We start from the raw sequence: 24,588 nt of genomic DNA on the forward strand, positions 1-24,588 counted from the left end.
GTATTGTGACGAGCCAGTTATTCGGCCACCATTGACCAGACGTTTTCAATTGGTGGGAGATCTGGAGAATGCGCTGGCCAGGGCAGCAGTCGAACATTTTATGCATCCAGAAAGGCCCGTACGGGACCTGCAACATGCGGTCGTGTATTATCCTGCTGAAATGTAGGGTATCGCAGGGATCGAATTAAGGGTTGAGCCACGGGTCGTAACACATCTGAAATGTAACGTCCACTGTTCGAAGTGCCGTCAATGCGAACAAGAGGTGACCGAGACGTGTAACCGATGGCACCCCAGACCATCACGCCGGGTGATACGCCAGTATGGCGATGACGAATACACGCTTCCAATGTGCGTTCACCACAATGACGCCAAAAACGGATGCGACCATTATGATACTGTATACAGAACATGGATTCGTCCGAAAAAATTACGTTTTCCCATTCGCGCACCCAGGTTCGTCGTTGAGTACACCATCGCGGGCGCTCCTATCTGTGATGCAGCGTCAAGGGTAACCGCAGCCATGATCTCCGAGCTGATAGTCCATGCTGCTGCAAACGTCGTCGATCTGTTCGTGCACATCGTTGTTGTCTTGCAAACGTCCCCATCTGTTTACTCAGAGATGTAGACGTGGCTGCACGATCCGTTACAGCCATGCGGATAAGATGCTTGTCATCTCGACTGCTAGTGATACGAGGCCGTTGGGATGCCATGGCGTTGGGATGGGTCATGGCGTTCCGTATTACCCTCTTGAACCCACCGATTCCATAGTCTGCTAACAGTCATTGGATCTCGACCAACGCGAGCAGCAATGACGCGATACGATAAACCGCAATCGCGAAAGGCTACAATCCGACCTTTATCAAAGTCGGAAACGTGACGGTATGCATTTCTCCTCCTTACACGAGGTATCACAACAACGTTTCATGAGGCAATGCCGATCAACTACTGTTTGTGTATGAAAAATCGGTTGGAAACTTTCCTCATGCCAGCACGTTGTAGGTGTCGCCACCGGCGCCAACCTTGTGTGAACGCTCTGAAAAGCTAATCATTTGCATATCACAGCACCTTCTTCCGGTCGGTTAAATATCGCGTCTGCAGCGTATCATCTTCGTGGTGTAGCAGTTTTAATGGCCAGTAGCGCAGTTACATAGTAGTATAAAAACTAATTCGAGCTTGGTGTGATTCTGTTACAAGGAAACAAAAGCGGTGGGGTTCATACGGATGCATGTAAACAGTCCATTCTCTCTCGCTATATTTGCGAGAGGAACAGGAAAGAAAAGGTCTAGCTGCGGAGCAAGGTACTTCTCGCCACAGGCCACACAGTAGCTAGTGGAGTATATATGTAAATGTAGACGTAAATGTAGATGAATCTGGCAGTAACGCATAGCAAGTGATTTCGCGAACGGCCATTCATCCGTTAACTTTCCAGGAATCTGTGTGCTCTGCTCCATATAAGATTAATGATGGCGATCATGATAATAATAACAGTGATTATAATGATGAAGATATCGATGATGATGTGACTATGATGACAATGATGACGATGCTGATGCTGGTGGTGATGATGATGATGACAATAATGATGACGACGATGCATATCATATTGTGATAATGATATCTTTATTTGTCTATTGACAGCAATACTTTGAGTCCGGAAAGTGCATGGAGATAAGTCTCCAAGTCATGGTTACAAGGCAGACCGAATAACTGATCGCTGTCTTTAGCAGGCTAGACATAAGGCGTATTCGGAAACGTGTTTCCGGTTCTACTAGGAGTTATCTCGTGTGTTCGTCTTTAAAATTTTCCATCACATTCTCAGTGTATATTGCTACTAAGGCCTGTGTGGAGAATATTGCTCCCAACTATTTAGCGAGATACAGCAGGACGCTAGAATTGGTGTTTAAGAGAATCTTTCAACGCAGGTACTAGCCACGAATCCTGCGCATAACAGTCTTGTGTACTCAGTAAAAAGGAGTATTGTTTAGCCTGAAGGCACCAATCCACCTTAGTTATCCACACCACCAGAGGAGGTGAGTTATTTATTCAGGGCTCCATAACTATTTTAAAGTGTTAGAATTATAATCATGATTACACTTTAGGAGTATATATTTTCTTCCCTCTGCTGGTTTCCGGCTTTGCAAAAAGTAGCGCATTCCACATAGATATAATCAGCTTAAGCTCCATGAAATGAAAATACTTCACGAAGAACATACCTTAAATTTGAAAGCATTTTTTTTTTAATTTTGTTTCAAGGAGTATTTTATCTCTTTTGGTATAGCTTTGTCTAATTGGCACTCTTCTCGCATCTATTGTCTGTAGGTGATAGTTCAAGCTCCTACAAACTTTTTCGCCTTTTTGTTGTTACTACACCACATTAGTTCCTAATGCCAGCATTCCTGTAGCAGTGATCTTGTTATTTCTTCAGTAACTATTGCAAAATCTAGCCCTGGCACTTTCAATTTTCCACTGCGCAACGTGGCATAGTGGTCAAGACTGTGGAGTTCTATTTGATAGGAGCATAGAGCCCCAGAATTGGTATTGTGAGGGTTCCAGAATAGACTGAGGGGCCGGCGGTAGTGGTCGAGCGGTTCTGGGCGTTTCAGTCTGGAATCGCGCGACCGCTACGGTTGCAGGTTCGAATCCTGCCTCGGGCATGGATGTGTGTGATGTCCTTAGGTTAGTTAGGTTTAAGTAGTTCTAAGTTCTAGGAGACTGATGACCTCAGATATTAAGTCCCATAGTACTCAGAGCTATTTGAACTAATAGACGGAGGGAGCACTGGGTGACTTCTGTGAAAAAGACAGGTTCTATTTTTTTCCTCAAATTTTACCCAGGTAAACATTAACCTCTATTCGTAAAGCCCTCGACATCGTACGGGCTAAAACGCTCACTTCCGCACAGTATAGTTTTCTGTTTAAAATCCAGCACTCATTTTTGTACACCAAGGTTTTAACCAAGTTTTAAACGCGTCTACTTTCGTGTTTGACACAGACGTTTGTATCTTATGTTACAAAAGAGGTACACCAAACAGTAACACTTCTATTTACAACGATATTTTTATTACCAGATTTCAGAAATGAAAAGAATTCGAAGTCTGCTGCCATATTCTGAACGACGTCATTTTATATCTGAGCACGAAAACACATCATATACAAATAGGAATACACTGAAGTTTGTACTGAGTGCCACTGACATCGAGAGTACGTCGCTGTCTCTACATACGTAAAACACGGGTGTGTTTCCTGGACAGTGAAAATGTGTGACACACTCCCAGGACGGCTTGAGGAAGCAAACAATATTACTTACAAGAGGTGGTTAACAATTGCCTACTAGCTCCAAATATCCCCCGTTACACATATCCGGCGATAATCTAGTGATTCCCAAATCGGTATTCTGTTCCCAAAGGTGGATTATCTAGAAAACCTGTCAAAGGCAGACTACAGCACCGAATTGGAGAAATTATTCATTCAAAGACAATGAACTTCCGAACGTCGGGGGAAGTTCCATCGGCTCCGGCCGAATTGTGAAAGAAACTTGGGGAACTGTGAAAGAAAGGAAATAATCGAAAGAAACGACAAAAGAGGAGAAAGTTCCGTCCTTTCTCCGAGCACCACCATATCAGAAGCATTTCTCATTTTTATATTGTAACGCCAATTCCCAATGAATACGCAAACTGTATGCCTCTGTACTACGCTTCTTGCAACTGAATGCAAGATTTCGAATGCTCTACATTCTCTCAAGCGAAATAGGAATGTGTTTGAAAATAATATTCCAGAGATTCTTGTCTCTCCTGTGTTACGATAGTAGATTCAGGAATTGCAGAGACATTCCTTATTTAACTTGAATAAACACTGAATTACAGCTGCTGTTGTTTCCGAGGCGCTGTCGCCTCTAACCTATCTGTGCAGTTGACTGAGGCGTGTTGCAGTATCTGGCCTTCAAAGATAACTATGACTGACCGAGAAAGTCATCGATTGTATACACTTTGAACAATTAGCCAAACTTGTGTTCACTTTGTTATATTCGAGAGATATTGTTCAAGATGCGTATTGATACAGCACCATTTCTCCTGTTCTGACCAAGGCCTGCATGGGGTTAGATTTTGTTGCAAGGTAAATACCAGAATCGGAGAGATTCTCACAGATATTCTCAAATGGAAACCGTCATTGCCCCACTAACGTCTCGACATGTATCTGAAAGGAAATGAGGCTCTGCAATGGGCGAGGCGCCAACAGCCTCGTCTATCGTTCCGTGAAGAAAATTAAAGGTATGGACAAGATGTTTCTCTTATTACGCAAAATGTACAGTTCTTTAACACATCCGACAACTGTAAAAGCAGCTCATAAGGTATACCACAATCCCCGCCCATGCCTTTTCAAAGGAATGGAAATATCGAACTAGCGTATACTGGGTGTTTGGAAATTCCCGTTACAAACTTCTAGGAGTTTTAGAGGGAAGTGAGTTCATAATCTTCAGAATAGCATCCCATGTCTGGAGAGGTACCGTTTCCGTTTTACGACGTTTTCAATTCAGACGTTCACATAAATTAGTTCAGCTTGACTAACTGAATTAGGAGTGACGCAGTACAATTATTGGATAACAATTCGAAAGGGAACATAACGAAATATCCACATATCACTTAATGACATTTGTTTGTATTATCACTTAAACATTACGTGTTTACATTACTCCAAAACATAAAATTAACCCAGAACACTGCATGTACAGTACTGACGCATTATGACAGCGGCTCGTTGTGGCAATCACCAACGTTGTTCTGGTACACACTCTCCATCCTCCGTGGTGTGTCTTCAGTTTCTAGGGCAGCGGCCAGCAGATCTTCCTCTGTCTCTACAGGAGTGCCGTAAATTAAACTTTGGGCACGACCGTACAAGAAGTTCCCATCGGAGCTAAGTCCGGCGATCGCGGCGGCTACATGGTTGGGCCACCTCCGCCTATGCATCTTTCGCCACATCTTCTCATGATGTGACTCCGAAACGCACGTTAGAAGTTACGTGCTGCACCACTATGATGAAACTAAATTTTGTGACTGATATTCAGTTGGCACAGCTTCCAAGAACGGGTCCAATACGTTTTGTAGGAAAATCGAGTATGCAGGGCCAGATGGCTTGAGTGGAAAGTGGTATGTCACAATCACATGACCGTCCAGAATACCCGTCCACACGTTAATACCAAATCGGTGCTGAAATACATGAACGTCGGTGGCATGAGAGTTTTCCTCTGCCCAGACGTGGCTGTTTCGCGAATTCAGAACACAGTCCCTAGTGAACGTTTCTTTCCCTCAGTCGATGTAGACGCGTTATATGTTTGAACTGAAATGGTAACACTGGTTCTTGTTCTAAATATGACGTACTCCGCAAGCCACTTAATAGTGTGTTGTGGAGGATACTTTTCGTACCACTAACTGAGCCCTCCAACCCTACTCCACTCCAGAATGGCGCATTGGAAGAACGATCGTCGGTAAACCTCTGTATAGATTCTAATTTCTCGAATTTTCTCCTCTTGGTCTTTAGGCGAAGTATATTTGGTAGGAAGTAATATGTTGTCCGACTCTTCCCGGAAAGCGCTCTCTCGAAATTTCAGCAGTAAATCCCTCCGTGATGCACAGCGCCTCTCTTGTAACTCCAGCCATTGCAGCAAGCACATTTTTTTCTTATGATTCATTGAAGTGGGTAACGAGAAGGAAAAACAAAAAGAAGAAAGAAACAGTGATGTTGCTGCACCGTAATCGAAACATGTCAGGGTAAAGAGAAAAAAAAAATTGTGTTTTCAAAGGCGGAAGCTGTATACTGAAAATTAAATTTTTATTCCCTTCGAAGCTCTTGGGAAGGCAACTTGCAACTGGAATGTCCACAGTTTTAAGCGTTTGGAAACACAGATTAATCGAACACTTTAGCAATGATTTGTTGATTGTCAGATAAATAGAAATAAGGAAATATTCCATAAACTAAGCGGTTCAAATGGCTCTGAGCACTATGGGACTTAACTTCTGAGGTCATCAGTCCCCTGGAACTTAGAACTACTTAAACCTAACTAACCTAAGGACATCACACACATCCATGCCCGAGGCAGGATTCGGACCTCGCGCGGTTCCAGACCGTAGCGCCTAGAACCGCTCGGTCACTCAGGCCGGCTTCCATAAACTGATCATGATTATAATGACGTAGTGTTGACCTATGAATCACGTTAACTGTTTATCAGACTTTAAATTATGAAACTAAGAGGTACTGCAAAAATTCCAATGGAACAGCCGTTGCGGAAAACCACACGATGAGACAAAATACTGAGGAAGAAGGTCTAATTACAAACTTTCAAGAACATATATTAACTGAGGATACCAGAAACATACTAGAGCTTCTTATGTAACGTTCTCATAGGGACTGTAAAGACGGTTAGACAAATAATAGCCACTGGAACAGTCATTCTTTGCTCGCTCCATATGTGACTGGAACAGGAAGAAACTCAAATACCTAGCAGACTGGGAAATAATTCCAGAATGAGATTTTCACTCTGCAGCAGAGTGTGCGCTGATATGAAACTTCCTGGCAGATTAAAACTGTGTGCCCGACCGAGACTCGAACTCGGAACCTTTGCCTTTCGCGGGAAAGTGCTCTACAACTGAGCTACCGAAGCACGACCCAGGCCCGGTACTCACAGCTTTACTTCTGCCATTACCTTGTCTCCTAACTCGGGAAATAATTGTTGCAGAACATTTTCTACAGCAACTTACTTAGCGATGTTACAGTAATAAACGTGCTGGAAAACATCAGTCTGCCTTCGGCGAAGGAGGAGATAGTTATACATTCTGTCTCGTTAATGTTCAAAAAAGTCATCGTAAATCAGCAAAAAATGCACTCAGTTGTGATTCACCAACTTACCCGATGACAATTTTTGTTTTAAGATATTAAAAGTCTGACTTTGGTGTAGACCTAAATATTCAAGGGAGTTTTGTGTGTGTGTGTGTGTGTGTGTGTGTGTGTGTTTGTGTGCGCGTGTAGTAATTTTAAAAATATTAAAAGTTGCCAAGTTATTGGATTCTGTGGTCCGCCTAATGCTGTTTTTATTTACACCCAAGCATGTTTCAGCACCCTTGTGCTAACGTCAGAAGGCATCTTATTCACTTCTGTAACATTTACTCATATTTTAAGTAACAAAATTGTAAAGTACTTAGTCCTAAGAAGAGTTTTTCTCTGCTTAGAAACGGTACTACATAAAACACCAATTTTGGGTAACTCGCCTAAAGTCATAACCTTTTTGGTAATTATATGTGGACGGATTATGGTATTAATATCTCATATAACAATGGGATGTTTCACATACCATCTACAGGTAAGCGTCTGTTTTCTGGAGATAACTCATACATAAACTTTATTTTATTATTTGTGACGATAGCAAAACTACATGACTGCACAGCAATGATAAAGTCCATGGTATATTCAGAGTGCAGTTTATTGTATCAATATTATTAACCTTCTTAAATCCTAAGTATAAAATTATTATTCAACTTAACTTGGTATGAAATAAAAACAAAAGCTGATGATTTAGAAGCACTATTTCGTTTCTACTTAGGAGCGGAAAATGTCCACTCAACCAAGCAACGCAGATCTGTAGTCATACCAGCTAAACAACGCAAAGGATATCGAAGACAGAAATGCTTGTGTATAAATGTATGTTTTCAACGTTTGAATGATGCCGTCTACCTATGGCAGATACAACGATTGTAACAAATAAATGATGACATTGAGCATGGGTATTATTTAGACGAAGAGATTTGCGTAAGACAGGATATCACGCACGAGCGCTTAAAACTGACTGATAAATTTAAAAAAGCGTTATAATGTTAGATCTTAGTCTCAGGTAGGAAACTTCTGAGAGACGAAGTGAACGTTATGTAAAGCTATAGGTAGTGTGACTGTGCCTTTACAGATTAGATCTATCTGCATATGGAATAAAACAGATGGTCTAGTTTTCTTTGGAGGCACAGTCTTCTTGTGCTGATACGAACAACACCAGCTTTAATATATGGCCAGAATAGTAATATTGCCAACTGATGGTCTGGCGTACCATGTTCTGGTTAAGTACACTCTCTTTGGTACTGTAACTCTAAAGTAGCTGGCTTTGGGCAGTTTTGCATAGGGAGCAGTATGCGGTATGTGGTTAACTATAATTAGAGAAAGGTAACTTATGCTCAGACGAATAGCGCCCTACAGTTGATCATTTTAGGCGTTGATATTATTAATATTAAGGTGCTCATTTGATAGAGTAGTAAGCAAACTTAGGATTTTAGGTAAAAACCTATTTGGTTTTCATTTAATAAAGGTAATAAAAGTTGTACATACACGATCTACGCCAATTTATGGTCCAAAACGCTGGTTTTATAGGATCTAAGAATATCTAATTTCAGGTTAGTACCTGATTGTATCTAAATTTTAAATATCGAGTTAAATAGAATTGTTTATGACTAACATTCTCTTGTGGTCCTTCCAGCTAAAAATTACGAAAATAATTTAACGAAAATTGAAATTTTATATTATCTAAAATACCTAATTTCATGTCAGGAGCTGATTGTACAATTGTATTTAATTTTTAAAAATCCAATCAAATAAAATTTGTATGACTCAAACTACTCTTCTGGTCTTCCCGGATACTTAGAAAACAGTAATTGAATGACATCTAGTTTGCTGCATGCGTGAACGTCATCGTAATTCAGACGACTACAGCATACGTCAGGCTGTTCCAGCCCGCCCTGTTCCTCAGAGAGTTGTCGCCCGCTGTGAACCGTCAAGTGGGCCGGCAGTGGGCAGAGGAACCTTGTGATCTGCCTCCAGCGCTTCCTGCCCTGTTTCGTAAATTGTTCCACAAAGTATTTCTCATTTCCTTTTGTTTTTAGGTATGTTCTGAACAGAGGTCGCATTTAATCAGCAGGTTGCACGGATTAAACACCAAGCCAATTTAAAAAATAAATCAAACTTGAAACAAACGTTTGTAACTAAACCAAATGCATCAAACAAAACCGAATTTCATCTTGACCTGTGTCGAGCCAGTGTTACAGCAAACATACCATTCAATGCAGATGAAAACAGCCAGCCCAAACGTTTTCTAGAGAAATACTGACACCGCAGCATTCCATCAGTAGTCACAATGAGAAAGAACTATTTAGGTACGTCATATGAAGATACATTGAGCAGGATAAGGGAAGATATAGACGATTCATACATGTGGATCTCTATCGATGAGACAACTGACAGACATGGTCGATATGTGACTGACACGCGCTCTGTACCTCATCTGATCTGCAGCAAGGAGCTGAAAAGGCTAACCAGGAAACAATTGCTCACTTTGTTAATAAAGCCCTCAAATTACTTTTCCCCAACAGTCTAGATGAAAATAAAGTACTTGTAATCTACACTGATGCAGCCACATACGTGATTCCTCCTGTTATATTGTTGAAATTATTTTACCCACCCTTGGTTCATGTCGTATCACATGTCTGGCCCATGCCATGAATCGTGTAGGTGAGACGATACGTCTCGAATACCCACATGTAAATAAGCTAGTTTCAGCCATCAAAAAGGTTTTCATTGAAGCACCTACAAGATTCCAGTTTTTTGGAGAGGAACTTCTCGACGTACCACTTCCACCAGAACATATACTTACTGGCTGGGGAACGTGGCTAGATGCCGTGGAATACTACAGAGAACATTCCGAAGGCATCAATAACATCGTTCTTAAACTGCGGGAGGAGGCTGTGAGCATTACTTCAGATAAATGATCTTCTAAAGGACCCAACAATTTCCTGCGAAATTGCATACATAAAATTTCACACGCAACAGCAATTGATAGAAGACGTGTCTGAAAAACTCAACTTGGTCCCAGGCTTGGTATGAAACTGCAGACAGTGCTACAAAGAAACCCAGGACTGATTACCTTCTGCACAGTGGCTGACACCTTCTCAGGTAAATGAACAGAACTTGAGTGTCTGATCCCATTGAACGTATTAGCGTATTTTAAATAAGGTCCGCTGACATCTGTTTATGTGGGACGCTCATTCTCGTCATATAAGATGCTATTAACAGTTTAGGTATGCAGTTTCTCAACGGAAAATCTGGAGAAAGTGTTAGTTATTTACTGTGACTGTAATTATGGTTACGGACAATAATATGATGTGAATTATTGTCGATCTATTTATCTTTCTAGACAATAAAATGTCAGATTTTGGGCACCTATTTTCTGACTTTTGTAACATATTTTAGGAACCTAATTTAAGATTTTTAGAACCTAAAAGTCCCAGGTCTAGTAATACGGCGTGTGTTGATTTGTTTGATTACGTCTATTGTTGTGGACACAGAAAAAGAGAAGTATTTTAAATCGGGCGCTGGATATTCTTGGTCCTCTGTATAAGGTGTATGTGGTGCACGAATCACTTAAGTTTTCCAAATGTCGAAGGGAGCGACATTATCCCTCGAACCCTACTTGCCCCTTTTTCGCTTATGTCCATGCATCACTGCCGTAACTGAAACGTGATTAAACACGTTGGCTATAAATTTTCGTTTTTAGGCAAATCTGAAGCTTAGTTACGAAAATATAGTTTATTGCAAACGATCAAGGCCATTTTAACTGTTCTGTTTTATCTTTTTCCAGTCAGTCCAACTATTGTCTGCAATATCTCTGAATATGAAAATTCTACTGATTCTGCTACTTTATTTTTAATATGTAACATATTACACAGTAAGACAAAAAAAATAAAATAAAACGCCTCACGAAGGAATTATCGGAATGGCACGATGACTGGAAGATGTGATGTGCATGTGCAGATACACAAATGATTACGATTTCAGAAAAGCTGAATGACTTATTCAAGAGAAAGAGCTTCACAAACTGAAAAAATTAAATTTAAAAAGAAAAACCTGTTGGCTCACCTCTGACACTTACGCAAGCAGTGACTTGGCTTGGCATTGATTGACAGAATTATTGGAGATCCTCCTGATGGATATTGTGACAATTTCCGTCCAATTGTAGCGTTAAATCGTCAAAGTGCCGAGATGGTTGTAGGTCCCAGCCCATAATTCTCCAAACATTCTTAGCTAGAGAGAGATCCACCGACGATGCTGGCCAAGATAGGACTTTGCCACCATGAAGATAAGCTTGAAAAACTCTCGCCATGTGGGGGGGATAGTTTCTGCTGCCTGAATTCGTGTCTGCTAAACCCTACCTGGGCGCGCTAGTTCACCAGATCTATTCATAACTGAGAACGTTTGGACCATTAGGGACAGGGCTCTCAAACCAGTTCGGGATTTTGATGATTTATCCCCCCAATTGGACGGAATTCTACACGATATCAATCAATGCCAGGCCGAATAAGTGTTTGAATAAGGGACGAAGATTGACCAACAGGCTATTTGCCTGGTCAACTAGTGAAGCTCTTTCTCTTGAATGAATGAACCAATGTTTCAGAAATTGTAATCTGTTTTTGACTGTACATGTACATCACATGTATCGATTTTCGTGCTATATGGATAATCTCTTCGTGGTGGGTCATTTTTTCTATTTAACTTTTTTAGTTAGAGTGTGATTTCGGTATGTTACTTTCACGTAAGTTCAGTATTAATATAACGGATCTTAGATATAATTACAGTCTTCCACTCAGCTGAGTCCGATATGGCTGGATGATCCACTTCTCTTTTCTAAGTCGTACGCAGGGCTGTAACTGGACTTTTCTTTTTCTTACATCACTGTACTGAGTGTATGTTAATTAACCCACAGTTACTATCGTGGGGTAATTTTTGATCCCAGCACAAACATTATCTTATTTATCTCGGGAATGACGCCGCTCTCGCATCAAAGATTGTAAGTATTCTCTTAGTTGTCTTCAAGGAAACGCGTTAGTGCAAGTCGTGACATTGTTTGTTACAGGGTGATGAGATTTTGGGGTCACTGAAGACTCCAGAATAGTACTTAACGTGCGCATTATTTCTGAATATTGCATTGTGTCTTCTGAGTGGCGTATGTGATCTGACAATTAGTAGTGAATCTATTCGCATCGATGAACATGTTATGATGGCGGAGGAGGTTATGAACTATTTAGATAACATAGAACGTGAATCTGTAGTTGAAGAGCGAAACCAGGAACATATGAGTGGTTGTGAAAGTGAATACATTACTCACAATACAGACACAAAAGTTTCTGATATGGGTGTCTCAGAAGACAAAATCTCTGAAAATGATTCTGGTAGTTACTATAAGGGAAAAAAGGTTCAAATGGTCGCGAAACCCGCCCAGTAGTTCTAGAACGAGAAAATCGAATACCCGGGATTGATTGGAGTTGCTCAGCAATGTAAGCCTTCTATGCCATTTGAAGCATGGTCTCTGCTTATTACAGATGATATGCTGAACACTATAGTAGATCACACAAACACACAAATTTCTGAAGTGAGCGCAAATTACGGTGTGACTGCGACTTTCGTTGATCATGTGTCTCTAGAAGGAATGCGAGTGTTTTTTCCGATTGATTTATCTCGCAGGTGCTCGTAAATCTCATCATGAGAATGCAGACTACTGGTTTTTTGCTACGGAGCTAACAGGAAAACCAATATTTAGAGCAACAATGTCCAAGGAAAGGTTTCTTTTTCTTCTGTCTGTTATCAGATTTGACAACCGAGCAACTAGGGAACAGAGAAAACAATCAGGTTACAAGTTGGCAGCTATTTCAGACTTGTTTAACAAGTTTATATCCAACTCCGCAGCAAATTATAGCTGTTCACAATTTGCAACAATTGATGAAATGCTAGTACGTTTCCATGGACGCTTTTCTTTTACAGTGTATCTACAAAACAAACCCCAAAATTGTGGGTTAAAATTTCGTGTTTGTGTGTGCAAAAGCCCACTATCTGATAAAAGCCTTTATTTATTCAGGGAAGGCGACAACTCCAAATCCATCAAAACTAAGCATCCCAACACAGTCTTTTCTGAAACTGGTTCAACTCATTGCTCAGACAAATAGAAACGTAAGTGGAGATAACTGGTTCACCTCTGTAGAACTGGCGCATGAATTACAAAAGATTGGCCTGACATACGTTGGTACACCTTAGAAACAGAATTCTTGCCCAATAAATCATATGAAATGGGACATACAAAATTTTGTTTAACAAATGCTTTAACAATATGTTCCTACGACCCTAAGAAAAGTTAATCAGTAGTCATGCTATCATCAGTGCATCATGACAGGAGCACTGATCAGCGGAGTGGTGAACCTGATATTATTCTATTCTACAGTTCTACAATGGGGGGGGGGGGGGGGCTTCACCAGATGTGTGCTCTCTACAAATGTGGAAGAAGATGTAAAAGGGGGCCACTAGCCATATGATGGGCTGTAATGTTTATTGAAATTGTTCATAGTTACGAAATATGGCAGTACTCCAATCCTAACACAAAGATGCCACGTTGTAAATTTACTAAAGAACTGTCAACAAATCTAACTGAAAAGCACATGAAACAACGTGCAACTGTACCAACTCTATCAACAAGTTAGAAAACATTAATTAATTCAGCATTTCGTTTGGAAGAGCAGTTCCAACCATCAAGCTCATGTGGGCATAAAAAGCACCAAACATGTAACTTTTGCTCAAGAAATCATGACAAATCAGTCTATTGTTCAAGATGTAACAAATATGTCTCCAAAAACCACCCTCAGTTGAAGACATCATGTGTACAATACAACAAAGAGTAACTTTATTACGAACAAAAATATTTAGGAAATTGAAATTTTTGTTAAGCATGAAGAAATGGCTGTTAATTTCTTTACTATGCATTAAAAATTACATTTCGCGCTTCAGAGATTAATTTGGACCTTAAACAACTAGGCAGATGATGCAGAAAAGAAAAGTTACTACTAAAATGAAAAATTTGTTGCTTTAAAATTACCTCTGCATTGAGAATTGAAAATATGTAGACATTAAAAAAAACACGTCTTGTAAGAGTTTCTGGCTTTCTTGTACCTCAGATTTAGATGAAAGTATTTTTAAACAAGCTGAAACGAATGTGTACAAAAAATTACCAAATATAATTGAATCAGAGTAAATGGAGACACTAATAATTTGTGGGTTCACTAATGACCCCAGGATAGTAATTTTGATACTCAAAAATATCGATAGTAACTCACGGTTAATAATGAAATCTGTCACACTTCAAAATATACGACAGCAAAAGCCCAAACGAGTTCACAAAAGAGCTGTTGGCGAGATAACTGAGTATAGGAGTTACCAACCATCACTGACTACGTTATAAATTATTGGTATATTCAACTGAAATGTAAACATGTCGATTAAGTCCCGACCTAAATGGGCAGCAATGGTGCATATCAAAAAGAAATACCATTCTATTCCAGTACGTAACATGCTATAGTTTACTGTACTCTCCTACCAGTAGTGGCTTTCTCTGCAGCCTTCGCACACTATTGCTCACGTCTTTGCATTAAGTTACGAATTCTCGCCAAATCCCCGGATCACAATGTAAATCTTGTCGATACTAAACAGTTCTTCAACCGTACCTTCGAGAGTGCCGTACACTTCACTTTTGAGATGGCACACGACAGAGAAGTTCAGAAGACGTGCCATGTATCAACTAATCTTGGAGGCCACTGCTCTTTATATCTATCTTGGACAATATGGGCACGTTAGACGTCGAGTTTTATCAGCATCACACCATGCCGGTGCCCCACCATTCATGTATAACAAATGGTTCAAATGGCTCTAAGCGCTATGGGACTTAACATCTGAGATCATCAGTCCCCTAGATTTAGAACCACTTAAACCTAACTAACCTAAGGAGATCACACACATTTATGCCCGAGGCAGGATTCGCACCTACGACCGTAGCAGCAGCGCTGTTCCGGACTGAAGCGCCTGAAACCGCTCGCCCACAGCGGCCGGCCATGTGTAACATGCTGAAATCATGGGGCATTGTTGAATTACATGGGACTTACAATACTACTAGCTAATTACTAATTAATTACAATAATCCTAATACTGTACATCTAATAACCTGTAGATACTTTATGATACCACGCCTGCGAAGGAATAGAACAACACAGTAAACTTGTCAAGGCTATGACGGTTTTCATCTACAGGCAACATTATCCGGAAGAGTGTTGTGTAAATACAAAACAGTTACCTGAACTGGTTTGTTTGTTTGCCTGTGTGATGAGTGAGTGTCAATTCCACACTGCTCTGCGGTTCCCGGTAGTGCTGTGTTGAACGCAGTGTACTTCAAGCAGTGGTATGATAAATACTGCATCGTTACTGCACTTCAGTTCCTTAGTACAGTTGACAGTGAACACATCATTAATAAAGCTCGTAGATTTCAGACATCTGTAGACAAACGTACTGCAATTGTAGCACTCAGACAAGCGTGTTTATCTATGCCCTTCACTGCAAAATAATGCGGCGGGTCTATAGTGTGAGTAAGAAGCAACGGTATGAAACAACCAAGACCAAGACGACATTGTAAAACAACTGACCGTGTTGAAAAATTCTCCAGAAATATGTGGAAAACCGGAGCACAAGTTCGCTCACAGTTTGTAGAAATGAACAAAAAAAAATCTGTTGCAACATTAAAAAGGGAACTGATTTTTACCGGCTTGTAAGGAAGTATGGCAGGGAGAAAACTGTTCTGAAGCACGTAAACAAAAATAATGGACTCGAATGGGCTTGGTAACGTAGCAAATGGACACATGAAAAATGGGAAAAGTTTTTTTCACAGACGAATCGAAATTAGAGTTCATATAGCAAGCAAGGAACACCTCTGGGATGTTTTTAATGGTGTCTGGAATCATTTAGACTCACAATTCCTACAAAAACTTACTTCAGCGGACTCCTCGAGTATGTAAGGCAGTCATTAAATTCAAGGGAGCACACTTTTATTTTCCAGTTTGCCTTATAAATGTTTAAGTGTGCATAACTATATATTTGGATAAATGAAGTTGCTGTCTGTGTTCATATCTGAAATATCAAATTGCAGTCGTGGATTATTGAAATTAATAACGATGCCGTAATCGAAAAGTTTACATTTCAAATGCCTTTAGTCCTCGGCGCTGGCCGCGGTGGTCGAGCAGTTTTAGGCGCTTCAGTCCGGAACCGTGCGACTGCTACGGTCACAGGTTCAAATCCTGCCTCGGGTATGGATGTGTGTGATGTCTTTAGGTTAGTTAGGTTTAAGTTGTCCTAAGTTCTAGGGGACTGATGGCCCATTGCGCTAAGAGTCATTTGAACTATTTTTGAAGTCCTCGGCGCCTGGTAACCAACCATACGCAGCTATTTCGCGTAAGTTTCGTATGCGGCCTCATCTATACTGAAACGGTTTTGTCTCTGTTATCGTATACTTTCAACGTGTCAGTTTTCGCTATTAAATCCGGTGCACGTAGTATACAGTATACTGTCAAATATCCTTCAACTGGCGTTGTGGCGTAGTGGATATGCACTGAAGTAGTGTCTGGGAAGAGTGACATCCAAGTATTCTTCCATATGTGTAGTTTTTCTTTCTAAAGTTTCCCAAGTTCATTTCAGGCAGCGATATGCCCCTATGTAACTCACTTTCTGTCCGTATGACTACGCACTCTCTCTCAAGTAACCTTAGCGTGACCTTAAATTCGTAAGTTACATTCATCCATTCATTGTGATAAATATTCCACAGTTATTCTGTTTTCATGAACTGAATCGCAGATCCTAGTTTGAAATATTTGCTCGTTGTAAAGAGCATTCATACGAATGTGTTCATGTGAGCACACAGACTACGAATAATTAATTTTACCTGTTGTAGAATCTGAAAAATAATGGTATAATTTTTTTGTGTTTTACCCACTGGTACTTTCTCTACACTCCCGAAATAAATCTTCGTTAACGTTATTGCACATTTCGAAGAGACTGAAGTCTCATCATTGTGACTCACAGTCCATTACTGGTTTATTATGCGGTGAATGTTACATGTTGTCGTACAGTAAATTATGTGTTCACGTGCTGTAACAGGTTCCATAACATACAGCAGTCTGCGTGTGAATCTGTTTTAACTTCACTAAAACTGCATGCAAATAGGACATCAGCGCCACATTCGTACTGGCAGACAGAACAAACACGCGATGTTCGGGGTAACCTATTTGTGTCTGTCCCAATAACAGACTGCAAACGCTCTGCAAAGCGACCGTACCCATCACAACATCGTTTGTTGTTTGTTGACGGCAGGTGCACACAATTCATTTCTCGCCCACTTGATATTTCGTTTCATACCTGTACATTAGATTTTCTACAGCATTACGCAACAACGATAGTAAAGGATTGAAATAAATTAATGACTTTTATTGACACTATTTCTAACTGTGCACGTCCATGGAGTTAATGCACAAGCTACAGTGAGTGCATTGACTAGCCAAGCGCACTTAGAATCAGTAGTCTATCTGTCTTGTAGCATTCCTATGTGCAATGAGGAATATATGAAAAAGGATAAGCCTCGGTGTAGGCCAAAGTCTCTCTTATTTTCGTGGCCTCTTCGGCAGACGCACTATTTAAATCCTCATACAGTTGATATTTTTTACCTTCTACTGTTCCTTTCACCACTAAATGAAAAGTGCCAATAAAGTTCTTTTATTTGTGGAAGTATTCATTCCATTGCGTTAATTTACGTGGCTCGGGAAGTAGCGATAGATGACAATATTTATAAAACATACAGAAATGTGGGAATCAGGTGAAGAATGTGAGGAGAGATTAAACGATTTCCTAAAGTCAGAAACAAATGGATCAACGCACGAAATCAGTCTTACTTTTGCTGACTAAAACATTAAAAGGGCTGACAGACCGATATGTACTTGGAAATTCATGTTTCTTCAAATCTGAGATGCAGTGATGGAGCAGGGGTGAACGATTTTATTTCCATCTGCAGTTGTACGATCTTAAGAAGCTAAGCGCCCAAGTTTGAGCACATGCATTAACCTTAGATCAATACAAGTATATGCAAAAAACTGAGAGCTAAGCACAGATTTTTCGTCTAACGTTTGTACGCAAAAGTGCTTCTGCCCTTGGATATTTCACTGTAAGGGAATATTTGATCCATTCCCAGAATATTCTCTCATTTACAGAGAGTTAATTACATCTTTCTTGACCAACTACCGGCAGAGAAACAAAGATCTATTAAAGTACGATACAACTTCTGTGAGATAAAACAGTCACGTATGAAAAACAGTATGAAACAGGTTGAACTATTTCAGCCGCCATTAGGAACAACCATCCGCAACCAGTTAGTATTATGTTTAGTATGAAGAAATAAGTAAGGAATGCCGATTGTCTAGTAGCGTAATCCTTCGTTCACACTTGTATTTATACAGATTTTAATTACTTGTTTCAGTTAACTTCCTAAGGATTCCTCGGACATTTTAGCATTTCAGGTCGGTTTCCCGCAGGGGCTTCTTTAACTTGGTTTCTCTGCCGGTGTCGTTTCTTAATTAACTTAAAATAAATATCAAGTTTGGATTCTCCCTGCTGTAAAATCAGTTTTCTTTTATTTATTTACAAGGTCGAAAGGCGAGCAAGAAACCTTAATTTCCCAATAAAATTTATGATTGGTTTTCATTACGCCGACGCGTTGAAGAGAAAGATAGCACAACCTGCTTAGCTTTGCAGGGATAGAAGTCATAGTAAAGTACCCAAAATTTATAAAAGAAATTTCAACATATGCTTTTAAAACTTCTTCTTGTCTAAATTTGTTCGGAAATAGCGACGGTTCCACAATTTCTACCATATGGGAGTGGTAAGCTTTTACTCTCAATAAACCAGTTACGTACTTCCAAGCAGACATATCCGAGAGATCATTTAGATTTTGATAGCCTTTGAATATGTTCTAGAGTAGAACAAAACCAGAGATACATTTTTTTACGTGCCAATATGGCTATCAAGAGGGTGAAAAACTACCATGAGTTTAATGTTTCTGAATGAATGCGATCGAAATGGTAACAGATAAAAAAGGAAATCAAATAAATGTTGTATCGTTTTTAATGTACATTAGCGCTATGCCACCCCGGTACAGTGATTTTGGGCAACTGCACATACAACCATAGCATGCCTCCCTGTTTATTACAAAGTCTCATGCACACCTCAACCAACCTGGTACTTCCCTTAAACAGAACAGCACTGCCAACGCTAAAACCCAGCCATAGGTGCTGTAACCAAATGAGGCTATATGATTCCAGACACCTTTTAAAGTCTCATAAGTAACACCCTGAGTGCGAAGTCGCAAAAGGCCGAAGATGTTTACGGCATTCGACGCCCCACATATTGTCTACCATGCAGTCGCAACAGGGGGTGGGACTGGAGGTATCCATTGGCGAGTACACCATGAGGCTACGTGGTGTAGTTGAACTGCTTAGACGATGAGTAACTCACAACAGTGCTACAGTGCTGGTAATGTTGATACAAAGCAGACCAGTCGCAATAATACACAAAGCAAGCATTGCGTTATATTTACAACAGTTGACGAAGTTGACATGTCGTTAGAAAAGAACGCAAGGAATTTTGGAGAGTGAGAAAGAACGGGCAAAAGAGGTACTTTCCTGCAAGATGAGTCAGTGGAATGTGTGGTGTATTATACGCTCGACCGTGCGGACACTGTGATGACGACACGTAATTAACAATTGAAAATGATATTGAAACAGGTGTCGAGACTTGAAGTTCATCATCCTTGTCGGACAGGGAGACGCAAATCCTGTTCCAGCGAAACAGCCGGCCGCGGTGGCCAAGCGGTTCTAGGCGCTTCAGTCCGGAACCGCGTGTCTGCGACGGTCGCAGGTTCGAATCCTGCCTCGGGCATGGATGTGTGTGATGTCCTTAGGTTAGTTAGGTTTAAGTAGTTCTAAGCTCTAGGGGACTGATGACCTCAGATGTCAAGTCGCATAGTGCTCAGAGCCATTTGAACCATTTGAGGCAGTGAAACATAGTGAACGACAATCGTTGTCAAAGGAGCCGGTATTAAATATAATTACGTATATTGAAGATCAAAAAAACAATTATGAACAGATTTCGAATAAGCCGGCATCAATATGACCATGCAGTGCATAAGAAGAATTACAGATATTCAAGGGAGGATACGGTGCGCTTGTTACAAAAAATGATGTTAGCGGGCTTTACAGAATGTGCATCACAACGACCTATTATGTCACGGACATCAAACTGCGAGCGACATACATTACAGTGATTTCAAGGGACGCAGTATATGGTTTCATAATTGCAGACAGTGATACGAAACTGGAGGACGTACTGTAATGAAATTTCAAACAAAGTGTCAACTTGATGATGCGCAGCCAACTGTGAAATCGGACCGAATATTTGTAGATGAGATAAACAAACTTATGCCATTGTTCAGTAAGGAATTCGTTTTCCACTCCGACCAATAGGGCTTTGAAGAGGAAATGTATATTAAAGGAAATCTGGAAATAAGAGATAGCAAGAGAATAGTATGAAGACTAACATGAATGCGTTAATGCATTGATATACAACAATGCCAACTGTTAATCTGGATGATAAATTGGCTGGAACGTTATTTATTGTGCTGCGAGAAGTGGGAGGTGCTCTGACCCTAAGATTCTTTCTAATACGCTTGATCTTGCAAGGGAAGTAGGGAATTTTTTCGTCACAGCAAACAAGAGTGGGTAAATGGGCGTACGAGATATACAACTATCGTATGAGCACTGATTTCGGCCACAAACTGGTCAAATAAATTGCTTTGGCTTGATTCCTCGTATGTGTATAAAATGCACACATCTTTAGAGCAAACTATGCCTCCTGAAAAGTGTCTGACATTGCAGAACCTGGAACCACTGGATAAAATCAGCCTCTGGGTGTATGTTTCTTCTGTGCCTACAAAACATATTTCCCGATCTGCAGTCATGTCTTAAGGGGGGTAGGACGTCAAACGGGCCGACTTGGAGCAGGAGGGGCACCACAGGACATTGTAATTTCTACTGTCTATACTTTTACAAGTAAATTCATAAAACTTTGTCAGCATGACCAGGAAAGATTCAGGATTCACACTCGTAGCAGCGGAAGATCAAAAACATAACAAAATAATTCATTTTATATGTGAAATTTCATGATTTTTTCACTTACTATTGGCTGCATTTGTGGCTATAGGTACACATTCCTTCATAAGTAAGAGAGACTGTTCGATGAATTTTGCACAGCATACAAACCATGCGTACAGGGGTCTGAAACTCTACAATCTATCTAATTTATGAAAAAATGAAAGAGCTGTTACGTTTTGAACTTTATGCTTAGAAAAAAATCAAATTTTTTAGTTAGTTATCTCAATTTTTACCACAGTTTTTAATAGACTTGGAAAATTCTAGAGTTTCATACACCTGTAAGTATGGTTTGTATGCTGTGCAAAATTCATCAAAGAATCTCTCTTACTTGTGAAGAAAAATGTACCTATAGCAACAAATGCAGCCAACAGTAAGTGAAAAAATGATATTTCTTATCTAAAAAAAATTATTTTGTTATGTTTTTGCACTTCCACTGCTATGAGTGAGAATCCTGAATTCTTCCTGGTCATGCTGACAAAGTTTTATGAATTTTTTGTAAAAGTATAGACAGTAGAAAAAAAAATGTCCTGTGGTGTCTCTCCTGTTCCAAGTGCGCCCCTCTGACGTCCTCCCCCCCCTTAAAGGATAGCCAGTTTCGTGATAATATCCCCGGCAGACTGTTTCGATTACGGTTGCATGCCATCACATTCCATCAGTTCTCATCAGCCCGTTATAGCAATATGTTTCTGCATGTACTCTCTAAGACCGGATATCTAACTGAAGGTCCTGAGCGGCTTGCAACTCCCAAGCAGTTAGGCTCCGATCTTGATAGTGCTGACCTTCGTGATCACTGTATCACTACATATTTCATTCTGTGTTCATGGTGCAAGTTAATGGTTTGTTCTGAACATTTCTTGAATGTCGATGATGTCTACTTTGGGAAGCGCAGTGGATACATCCCACAGAAGGTTGATCTCAGCACCTCCCAGACACTCAATTTCTGTTACTAAAGATAGTCTTAGTAAAGATAGTTTTATTAAAGACATAACTTGCGACCTCTCATTCAGTGTGTTCCTTGTCAAACATATGTGATGCACATACGCTGAGCGCTGCGACAAATAAAGGTGACATGGTAGGTAAGTCCGTGCAGTTCGCTTCGCGAGAACTGAGTGCAGCCCGCTTGCCTACAGCGTCCGGCAGACCTGGACGGTGACCCATACAAGTGCTTGACTAAGCCCGGCAGTGATGTGACGGGAACTGCTGTTATCACTGTGGCAAAGCTGTTGGCACAAGACCTATAGTCCCACACATTTTGATTTTCATGTCCCTGTTTAATCATATCAACTTTTCTTTTAAATTTGAAAACTATTTCTGTTCGTCATATTTTGGGCACGCAATGCGATCACCACTGGTTCACATACCCGGTACTTAAGGCAGCAGGTGTTGGACCCTGCATGTCAGCATGGGACTGTTCAAGCTGGTGGAGGCTCTGTAATGGTGTGGGGCATGAGCAATTGGAGTGATATGGGACCCCTGATATGTCTAGATACGACTGATTTGCCACTCGCCAGTTGGACAACTGAAAAACTACGGCATGAGGCTAAGCAGCACGGATTGGCGTACTGTCTCTGTCATATAAGCCCAGTTCGCCCCAATGCCCAGACGTGTTAGAGCTGTTTTTAACAGTGGAGTTGGCAGCGCTCTGTGTGTAATTTCGTACAGTGCCTATTCCCAAACAACCAATAATTTTGATCATTTATTTTTTCCTATTAAACTGTAATATTTCGTTATTCGCAATTTCATTGGCTAATAGTGTATGTTTCTAATGTCTCTACGCTCAACTACCGGTCGTCTGGGAGATAAAATTAGAACATGATTCTACAAGATTCACACTCTGGCACTCACATTTTGACGAGGAGCACGTAACAGACGTAGATACGTTCGCTACATTAACACTGTTTTTCTCACTTTCCCACTGGCAGGCTGTCGACGTTCGGCCTGGCTGTGCGGTCTGGCAGCGAAACCACCAAGAGGGGCGGAGCGCTGCACCCTGCTGCGGACAGGGCGTCTCACGTCCACTACGACTTCTTCGGACTCGACTACGACATCGGCCTCATCAAGGTAAGCCACTGAGACAGGCTCAAGATTCGTAACGTCAGTTGCCTTCACCTTCCAGATCAACCATAAGTTTGGCATAAGGGAAATGCTCGTATCATACCACAAAAAAGTGAATATATTCTGGCAGAGTTTGAAATGTAAAATGTAAAAGAAGGGAACTAGTATTTCGACATAAGTGGCAGCTTGTAAGATATTTAAACCAAAACTTCTGGACATATTCGCTCTAGTTTACTTGTTAGTATTAGTACTCATATCATGTAATATAACGCATTGTGTCAAGTAAAGTAACATTACGCATGATGTCATCACCCCAGCAACAAATACAACCCCAAAAATTTTTTACCCCGGAAAAAATTTATAAAATTTTTAGATATTACATTTTTTCTCTTCAGCCATATGATATTTTATATACTCTACTACAGCTGGCGAATCTTTAGGATTTTGGGCACACAATCAGGGACTTAAGACCAAAAGTTGAGAGATGCAGGTGTGTCAACAGGCTATGAGAGATCACTGGGCTGGGGACTTAAGGTTGACTTGTAAAAATGAGAGAATATGTCAAAATTTTTTGATTTCAGTATCTTTGAAGCTTCCAGATGAATCGAAAATTTAGTTTCCTTCTTTTACATCCCTGACTTTGTGCGGGACGTATTTGGCTCTTTTTGTGCTATGATAGGAGAATTTTTATTATGGTCTCAACTTTTACTGTATCATAATTTTGGTGTTAGAGCTCAATAGCTTGGCAACCGTAACAGGTTTTTGTCGACTCTGCCGACGACTGATCCGGTATACGTTTTTTTATTATCTTTCACTTCCGTTTATAATATTTGAACCGATTTCCACAAGTTTTAAACATGTAAGTGGCATGCGTAAAGAAACTCAGTAGATGTATACACGGCTATACAAACCGCCGATGGTCCGGGCTAAACCAAGCCATTGTACCCCATGTTTCTAGCTCAAATAGAAACAGAACACTAAGACCCCCAAACATATCGCAGGTCTGCAGGCGGCCGTTGTCAATCATATTTGTAAATTTGTAACAATAGGAACAGCTTACAGTTCTATACACCCTTCAACTGTGGCTAATTGAGAAAGTTGTCCGTAGTAACAGTTTCAAACATTGTTCTATCGTCCTCAGTTGCGTGTAATAATCGTCTATGTCGATATTTACTTCATCACACAGATGCTATTCTACATAGCTCTTGCCCTTCTTCTGATTTTATACCTCTTCCTCTGCTGTCATTCGTATTTTTATTAGCACAGCACTAAGAAATTAACACTCATTTACGTCATTTTATTTTTACTTACAACATATTATGTCATTTTCACAACACGAAGTACAGGAGTGTACATTACTTAATGTTGTGCTAGTAAGAATTTGAATGACAGTAAGC

At 40.4% G+C, this 24,588-nt stretch overlaps 1 protein-coding gene across 1 annotated transcript in view; it reads left to right on the plus strand.

Moving 5' to 3' along the window:
- Positions 1-24,588, plus strand: part of LOC126413148 (trypsin alpha-3-like) — a 158,253-nt gene that overhangs the window by 104,816 nt on the left and 28,849 nt on the right. The window contains exon 3 of the mRNA XM_050083042.1: positions 23,059-23,197. Coding sequence (XP_049938999.1) covers positions 23,059-23,197 — 139 coding nt within the window. The remainder of the gene's footprint in view (positions 1-23,058; positions 23,198-24,588) is intronic.

This window comes from Schistocerca serialis, chromosome 7, assembly GCF_023864345.2.
Source record: "Schistocerca serialis cubense isolate TAMUIC-IGC-003099 chromosome 7, iqSchSeri2.2, whole genome shotgun sequence".
Lineage (NCBI taxonomy): Eukaryota > Metazoa > Arthropoda > Insecta > Orthoptera > Acrididae > Schistocerca > Schistocerca serialis.